The 8,991-nt window shown below is 58.3% G+C and overlaps 1 protein-coding gene across 1 annotated transcript; it reads left to right on the forward strand.

Annotated features, from left to right (window-relative positions):
* Window positions 1–1,280: 1,280 nt before the first annotated feature.
* On the forward strand, window positions 1,281–7,007 carry PATL2 (PAT1 homolog 2). Its single transcript, XM_048317796.1, is given in 20 exon segments — window positions 1,281–1,367; window positions 1,369–1,440; window positions 1,909–2,002; window positions 2,128–2,429; window positions 2,550–2,618; window positions 2,729–2,794; window positions 3,154–3,321; window positions 3,436–3,525; window positions 3,711–3,865; window positions 3,983–4,060; window positions 4,141–4,279; window positions 4,394–4,508; window positions 4,589–4,689; window positions 5,000–5,044; window positions 5,202–5,350; window positions 5,596–5,755; window positions 6,017–6,157; window positions 6,236–6,333; window positions 6,428–6,580; window positions 6,784–7,007. Coding segments are annotated over 20 exon segments (2,322 nt in total). The 3' UTR covers window positions 6,824–7,007.
* Window positions 7,008–8,991: the final 1,984 nt, after the last annotated feature.

The raw sequence follows: 8,991 nt of genomic DNA on the forward strand, positions 1-8,991 counted from the left end.
AGTAGCTGTGGGCTGAAAAATTGACTGTTGTTCGAGCATAGCACAGACTCCCTGACATAAAACATGAGAATTCCAACACCAAAAAGCCAGGTTTTCTGGTGCCTCCTCCAGAAGAACTGTGAGCACCAAAACCCAGCTAGGCTGGGAACGCCACTGAGTGTCCCAGTAATGCTGCTTGGAAGGAAAATAAAGGGAAAAGAAGGGAAAGTCACTACTGGTGGGGAGAAAACAGCAGCACGGTGTAAGTACAAAAACACTGAGTCCCTTTAGGACCTGCTTTCTTAATACAACTCATTAAAACACAAATTAAGTTAACAAAGCATGTACGGAGAACATCCCAAAGGCAGCAGGTAAATCAGGAGAGGCCAAACAAAGGAAAACCCTGAAAACACTGTTATCAGTTCCCACTGGCCCAGCTCCGGCTGGGTTTGCTGGCTGCCCAGAGAGTGGTGCCGGGCACGCAGCTGAAAACACACAGTGTTTTTCCAGGGTGAGATAAACAGATGCAGCTGTGGCCAGAGCCTTATCAGGGATCTCAGGGCTCTGGCAGAAATAATCCCTGAGTGCTCCATCGGTGGCGGAGTTGCTACAGGGTCACCACATCGGGAGTCACCACCCCGGTCCAGCTGACCCACGGGCGAATCTGGCTCTGCCCAAGTGGACTCTGCCCTCGGCTTGGGGAGAGGATGGCAGGACATGGATCCTTTCCGTGCCCTTTGGGATGTGAATCCCTGGCAATGACTCTGCTGTAACCCACCACCTGTCAGAATTTCCCTGTAAAGAGAAGCACAACTCTTCCAAAGGATGTTTTTAAAAAGCCACAATGAATTGGTTAGAGTAGCCAAATCTTCCACTTTTGGGATATTTCTGCTTTTATTAACAGAATACTGGGAGAATTATTTGGGAGTAGGTGACATGACCAAGGTGCTCCTGGTATTCAAGGGGATAAGGGCAGCCCACTATGCTTTGTGAGATGTAGAAATTTACAGCGTTAGTGTTGCCACCTGTGCCCGATGTCATCTACGAGAATATTCCATCCCGACAGACCACATCCCACCACTTTTCCGTAACTCCTCAAGAAGGATATCAGCTCTGAGAACACCATGGCAGTCAAGGAGCGATCCGAGCAGTGGGGAGAGCCGGGCTGGGGCGTTCTGTGCTCCGAGAGCCGCGGGTGGGGTCACTGACCCTCCTCATCCTCACTCCCTGGCTGCGGGGGGTCCGAGCGCGGGGGCACGGCGAGCCGAGTGCGCAGGCGCAGGGCGCCGCTGGGAGCCGCCATGCTGTACGGCAGGCGCATGCCGGGGCGGCGGGGGCGGCCCGTAAAAGGGGCGGCGGGGGCAGCGTGGCCCCGTAGAGGGACCCGGGACGGACGGAGGGTGGGTGAGCGGGAGGAGGCGGAGGCGGCACCGCGGGATGGCGGAGGGCGGCGAGCGCATAGTGAGTGCCTGCCCTGCTCCGCTACACCCTGCCCGCTGCCGCCTCCTGGCGTCCCGCTCCCTCCGCGGTGCTCGTTCTCCGGAGCTGGCGCTCCCCGGAACGGTCGGTCCCGGAGCAGACGCTGCCCTGGAGGTGCTGGTGGGATACTCTTCCCTGCCTTGTGCTCGCGTGCCGCTCGTGCCCTCGTAGCGGGTGTTCACTCCGAAGCCTCATGGTGTCTCAGCCCAGCCGCGCTGGTGCCGTTCCGTGCCGGCATTCGCTGGTGCCGGCAGCTTCCGCGGGCTGAGCCTGCGGGTCCTGCCCTCGCTAGCAGTGCCGCTGGCTCCCAATTTTACCTTTTCCATCTGTGAGCCCTGTGGGCTGCCTGGCACCACCAGTAGAGTGCGGAAGAGGTTGGATGCCCCCCACTTTGGGAGCATGTTAGGGTTACCTCTCCCTTAGCGAGGACTCTGCTGCTTCCAAATCCAGATTCTTGAGGACTTCCTGCTGGTGGAAGATGCGATTCTGCTGGAAGATGAGGATGAGGAGCTCGACCTATACAACGAGATGACTTTTGGGTTAGGTAAGACCTCAGGGGAGCCTCGGTGTTGGAGAGACCTGCCAGCACCCAGTGGGGGGAGCAGACACCCTGGTGGGCACTGCCCAAGCATTCACTCACCCTGCTGTACTCTCCTTCCCCCCTCCAAGACCGAGACTCTACAGAGGAGGATGTCTCAAAACTCCTGGTGCCACCGGAGATAAGCCCTGAGGTGGCCAAAGCATTGGCAGAGGCGACTGGAAGAACAGCTGAGCAACTAGAGGAGCTGAGAGAGCCCCAGGAGGAAGGTGGGATAGAGCCAGAGGTGGAGCAGGTTAACTCTCAGTTGGAGGAAGAGGTAGAGGAGCTGGGGACTGAGGAACAGGAGGAAGAGCAGGAGTGCTTTGAGGAGCCCAACGAGCTGGGAGATCCAGCAGTGATGAGAGCTGTGCGGAGCAAACCCACGCTGGAGGTGATGTGTGAGCAGAGAGGGGGGTCCTGCTGCTCCCCCTCCATCCCCACACCTGTGGGTCCTGCCCCACAGAGGGCACTGGGGGAGGGAGGTAGATCTTTAACTCCCCTTTCCTTGCAGAGCCAGGACTCGGCAGTGCTGGACAGCAGGATTGGTACTTGCTGGGGAGAGTTTAGCAAGGAGGACACGGTAAAAATGTCCCCCTCCCATTTGGTGATAAGGCTGAGTGGCCCCTGTGGTGTCCCCTGCCCTCTCCCCCTGTTCACTTGCCTCATGCCAACCATCTCCCTGTTTTCCAGCTGGCGATGGATCCCACGGCATGGGGCTCCTGCCCTGGCAGTATCCCACGTCACTTCATGCTGGAGGTGGGTACCCCCAGCCAGGCCTTCAGGGAGCGGCCAAGGGATTCCCATTACTCTAGGACAAGGGTCACACAGGAATTTGGGACAACTGGGGCATCTCCAAATGGCTCTGAAGGTGCACAGGTGTGTCATGGGTGCCCACCCAAAGCAGAGCCTGGGTTTGAAGGCAAAGTTGTTGAGTTTGGGGTGACTGGGTGTTGCCATGCGTCCCAGCTGCTCCACACTACCAGAGTGGGAGCTCAGCTGGTGCATGGTCCTGGTTGAGCAATGACCAAAGGTTTTGGTGAGCTGCCTGTTACTGAGGGAACTAAACTGTTCCCAGCTGTGCCCCGTTCCCACCTGCTGCTGCCTCCTCCCCGTAGGATAAAGCCGTCCTCCAGGTCATGGAGAGACCCCCACCATCCACCAATATGGCCCTTGACTTCCTTGGCTCTCCTGTGCAGAGGGGCTATGGGGGCTCCCCCCGGCTTAAGCACCCTGACTTAAGACTGATGTCCCCCAAGCCTTTCTCCCGGTGCTTTCTCCAGCAGGTAACAGGTTGGGGGGGGGCTCTTGTATCCCTTCTTTCTCTGCCTCCCCTCCCTGGAGGTGCAGCCTCGAGGACAGGCTTGTCCCAGTGACACCTCCTGTCTCCTGTTCTGTAGCAGGCACCCCTGATGTCTCCTCGCTCCCCATGCTCTCCTCGGCCCTTCCTGCCAGCTTGCAGACCCCCTCCACTCTTCACTCCCAACCAGGTAATGTGGTGGGCTTTGAGCCACTGAGGTGGCCCTGGAGTGGCAGGGGATAGGGAGAGTGGCAGTATCTGGGGGTAGCACTTTGCCTGAGGGATGGAAGCCAGAGGCCAGCACAGAGCTGGCTGACCCCTCTGGGATGCTCAGATGGGAAGGCTCAGACCCTTGATCTCCTCTCTTGCTCTCAGACTGCAGGGTATGCACCTCCGACCCCTTTCCAGCCCGGGTCCCCCACCGTGGGCAGCCCACCGCGGCCCCTGGGCATGCACTTTGGGTCCGTGTCTTCCTCTTTGGACCCTGCTCTCTTCTTCAGCCCCTCAGCCATGGGCCAGCTGAACCTCAGGTAGCAGGAGTGGGGTGTTGGGGTGGGACTGGAGGGGCCCTACAAAGCAGCTGGGGGCCACCTCATTCTGGGGGTGTTCCAAAACCCTCCTTGACCCCTGTCTGGTGTCCCCTGCAGCCCACCCAGCCACATGACCCAGCTGCACCCCCAGCACCAGCGCATCCTAATGCAGCAGCAGGGCAGGCAGGCACAGAGGTATGGGGGTCTGTGGGGTGCTGTGGGATGCAGGGGGGCTCTGGGTGGTCCCAGTGGGCTGAGGTCTTCTCCTGTGCCAGTGTCTCCCCCAAGAAGCTGTGGTCTCGTAAAGTGGACCCTTATGCTGGGCTGATGACTTCCAAGGAGAAGGACTGGGTCATCAAGGTGGAGATGATGCAGCTACAGAGTGAGAACATGGATGATGACTATTACTACCAGGTGGGCTCCTGCTGGCAGCACCTGCAGCTTGTTCTCCTCAGGGTGGGGCTTTGGGAGCCAGAGAAACTCGTCAGGACTGGTGGAGGGAACTCCTGGCTTTGCCTGTTGTTACAGACCTACTACCACCGGTTGGAGCGCAAACAGGCAGAGGAGGAGCTGCTAGGCAGGCGCAACAAGCCCCCCAAGCTGGTCACGCCGTTCATCCAAAAAGTGGAGACCTATGACTCTGGTGAGGGGCTGGGGCAGGTGGTGAGGGGCTGGGCAAGGAGTTCTGGCACGTGGTGTCACCATGTTCCCCCTCTCCTGCAGTGGTGCGCATCGCTGGCTCGCTGGGCCAGGTCACGGTGTCTACCTGCTACAGCCCTCGCCGGGCCATCGATGCTGTGCACCATGCCCTCATGGAGGAGGAGGTAGGTGAAGAGAAGCTGGGCTGGTTGGGGCCCTGAGTTGCCAGGAGTGCTGCTTTAGGAGCTGTCCTGAGCAGTGGGATGGGGCACACAGTTGGAGGAGGTGCCACCTCAGCAGCAGCAGCATCTTGTGCCCAGCCAAGGGGTGGGATCGGGCTCTGGCTAGTTGTAGCTGGCCGTGATTTCCCCATGGGACTGCTCTGTGTCCTGAAGCCACCTCCGATCCCCAGGTAGCAGCTGGCCCAGCACTGGGCTGGTGGCAATGTCTGGGGATGGCTGTAACCCTTGTGCCTTCCCTTCTCCCCTCCCAAAGGCTGCAGGGACCTACCGGCTGCGGGCGCTGCACAGGATCGAGAAGGTGAGTGGGTGGTGATTTGGGGCTGGGCAGGATGGCCCAGGTGTTCTGTTTTCATCCAGGGATTTCTCTAAGGGGACATCTACCTAGGCAGGGTCCTGGATAGCCAGTGGGTAGAAGATGCTCCAAGCTTCCTCCTTACCCTGTACTGTTTCTCCAGCTCTTCCTGCAGCTGATGGAAGTGGAGGAGGTGCAACAGAAAATGTCCCTGGCCCTGGGGGAGCAACAGCCCCCCAGGCAGGAGCAGAAGAGCCAAAAAGTGGACAGTATCTACCAAGTTTTGAAAATCAGGGCTTGCAGCAGTGAAGAGTGAGTCTGTGCCGTGGGGAGAGGGGAGCAGGCAGCATGTTCTGGTCCTCGTGGATCTGAGATGCTCATTGATTAGCAGGTCTGGGTCATGGGAGGGTTGGGTCCTTCCCTCCATGTGTCACTGCAGCCTATGCTGACCCTGCCTGTGAACCTTGTCCTCCAGTGGAGCTGATGCTGGTCCTTTTGGATGGACAGAGATGCTCCAGGTCCCTTGGGATCTGTGCCAATGGAGCCTTTGTTCTCAGGGAGGCAGAAGATGAATTCCTGCAACTGCTGTGTGTGCGCAAGGGCAAGAAGCTTGTGGCCCGGCTGTTGCCCCACCTGACCCAAGAGCAAAGGGAGAAGATCCTGCTGACCATCACCCACCACCTGCCCTTCCTCATGAAGAAGGACATGCTGGATGAGGCAAGCACCTCCAGCCAGGGCAGGGATGGCCCAGGCTGTCTCCCTCCTCCTCTGTTCTTGCTGGGGCAGGGGGCACCCTGGGCAATGAGGGGGATCCTGTCTTGTGGGGTTAGCGTGAGACAGGAGCCTCTTCCTATCCTTGGGGAGGAGAAGGTCGCCAGCAGTCCTGGTGGCACTGACCCTCCCCACCAAGTGCTGGGAGCTGTACCTGTGACAGGTCACAGCATCTCAGATTCCTGCTCTCCCCTCTGCCCTGCCCAGTCTCTCTCCCTGCTCTACAGCCCGTTGAATGAGGTGGTGGGTGGGATGACCTTCAGCAAACTCATCGAGCTCCTGCAGGAGCTGACCCGGCCTCTACCTGAGTTTTCAGAGCTTCCCCTCACCATGGCCTTGAAGAACCAGGTATGTGGCCCTGAGCCTCACTGTGTCCCTGGGGGTGCCACTGCTGCTGGCTGTGACACTCCTGGTGCTTTCCTGCAGTTTGGCATCTCCTTGCTCTACTCCCTGCTGAGCCATGGAGAGAGGCTGCTGTCCTTACGTGCACCACTGAAGCCATGCAGAGGGGACTTCGAGGCATGGTGAGGGACTGTGTGAGCCTGGGGGGTTTGTCACCGCTCCATGGGGTGCTCACCCCCTGTGCTGGGTGCTCACCCCCTGTGTTGGTGCCCTCAGGATGGACACGGTGTACCTGGTGTCTCGGGAGCTGTCGCGGCTGCCTACGGCCTCACTGGCGGAGCCTCTCTTCTTGCCCAGCAACCTTGTCTTGCTCTTCTGTCGCTACCTGGACAAGCAGACTGTCCACCACCTGGCAGCCAAGATGGGGGAGTAAGTACTGCCTGGAATGGCTCCCTGCCTCTCCTGGGGATCCCTCGGGCAAGGAGCAGACAGCACTGGGGGCTCACTGCTTCCATCCCGCCTTGGAATTATCTCCAGACCTCTACTGGGCTGAGCTGCTCCTGGTGCCTTTGCTCCCAGTTCTTTGGGACAGGTCAGCAACTTGATGCTCCAACCTCATCCTTTCCCTGCAGGTGCTCCCCACTGCCCACGGAGGCTGACGTGTTATGCTGAGCCCTGGGAGCTGGGGATGGGGTCCGGAGCCGGCGGTGCCGGGAATGGGCAGGGCCCGATGCCGTGGCTTTGGAAGTGAACGCTTACCCTGGTGCGGGGCACTCTGGGTGACACGGGCAGCGGCGGGGCTGGTGCCGCCCTGTCCCGGTGCCCGGGAGCACGGGGGTGGGTGGGTGTAACTTATTTTGGCCTCGCCCCTGGCAGTGGTGGGTGCTGGGTCACGGCGGGGGCGAGGCGGGGCACAGGGGCGCTGGGAGCACCTGGGTGGGGTGGGGGATTTTGTCTACAGCACATTCTGTACAGCATTTGAAGTAAAATAAAAAGCTGATTAATGAGCTACTCTCGCTCCTGGGGGTAGCTTATGGTTGGATGCACAGTGGTCACACGAGCATGGAGACCCCTGGCCTGGGATGGGGATCTGGTAAAGAGCAAGGAGCAGAAGGGGAGGGATGCTCAGAGCATCGAGGAGGAGAGAAAGGAGTGCTTGGAAAGGGGATTAGAGCTCCCACACGCCTGAGCAGCCAGGGAGGGGAATGGGCTGGAAAAGAAGGGGTGTGGTGGGGAAGATAAGTCAGAGCTTGTCCTGATAGGGCAGTAAAGATTTGTACAGGCATCTGGCAGCACATGGGAAGGATATGGTGGCAGGGTGGGGTGGGGGGGTCTTAAACATATGTGGGAGGGTAATAAAGCACCTCCTGTCTTTGATGAGCTCCCAAAGGCTGAAGTTTTCCAGCTATGCTCACAATGAAGTACCTTGAGCCATCTTTCTGAGCAATTCTGACTACCCCAAACTGATCCTCACTTTTGTATCTGAGGCTGAGTGGGTGCAATGTCTGCTCCCACTGTGGGAATCTTTGTAGCTCCTGCCCGGTTTTGTGGTGGGATTTCCCCTACTCCCGTGGGACAGCTGGGACCGGGCCACCTCCACCCAGCCAGAGGTCTAAACCTGACACCCAAAGCCTGGTGTTCATTCAAAAGGGGTTTGCAGCAGAAAGGTGTCTCATCCTCAGACTGCCCAAGCTCCAAGCCTGAGTGGATGAAATTCCTTTAAAAGGGCATCCTTCAGGGGCCAAAGGGAGAATTTACAGAGAGTAAGGCTGTGATGAGGGGTGGGGTGGGATTTATCTCCACTGCCTGTCAAGGCAGCTCAGTTTCCTCTGCTTCAGAGTGCAAAGTCCAGCTGGCAGGACCTCCTGCTCCTTCTGGCAGCTGTATTTCCTCCTGCTGCCTCTCCTGCTCTCATCTTAAGGGATGTGTGTGCTCCTCATGCTTTATCCTTAGGGAGTTTTCTGGGATAGTTGTGTTCATTGCTAGCCATCCTCTTCAAAAGAGTGACACTGGCAGCTTCTCCATGGGGTGAACCGCTAGTTCCAAACCCACTGAGGTGATCTGGGAGGATTCCAGCGTGGGCTCTCACCTGCCAGTGAAAGAACAAACCTTGCTGTTACAAATCCCAGGGAGAATTTCAGGCAGGAGGGAAGTAGCAGCTGCTCATTGATAGCAGGAATTGGGGAGGACACCGGCAAGTCCTTCAGATAAGGATAAGCCGTGTTCTGTTTTCTGTTTGCTCCTTGCCTGGGAGCCAGAGTGGCTGAAGGATGAAAGCGTGACCTGGCTGCAGCCATGTACTAGACCAAGTTCTCTAGCGTGGAAGGTGGAGATCTCTGCTGGATTTTGTGGCTTCATTACAGGAGACAGCTGAGGGAAAAGAAGGAAAACCCATCTCTTTGTTACTCTCCCACAGCCAAGGGGCCCGCAGCACCTGGTGCTTCCCAGCTGGAGACACAGACCCTCTCCACGGCCAGCAGCCAGGAATGAATCCAGCTGAGTGGTGTCTTGCAGGTCAGGGACCCCCCCCAGATCATTCACCTGCAGCTGGATGTTCTCCCTTGATCCAGAGCTGATGGAAGTCCAGGGTGTCTCACCTGGCTCTACCTGTCCTGCTGCCCAGCCCAGCTCCTCCTGGTGCGCCCCTGAGAGGGTCATTGGCCCCACAGGATGGTGGTGACCCATGACCGTGGGTGGGGCGTCACTGTCATGGGGTGTGGGCTCATCCTGGGATGTTTTGGGGTGGATGGAGCTCATCCAGGGAATGTCTTGGGTGTTGTATGGGGTTCATCCTGGAACACCCTCAAGGTGTGTCTCATCCTGGGATATCTTGGAGGGTA

This window comes from Corvus hawaiiensis, chromosome 13, assembly GCF_020740725.1.
Source record: "Corvus hawaiiensis isolate bCorHaw1 chromosome 13, bCorHaw1.pri.cur, whole genome shotgun sequence".
Lineage (NCBI taxonomy): Eukaryota > Metazoa > Chordata > Aves > Passeriformes > Corvidae > Corvus > Corvus hawaiiensis.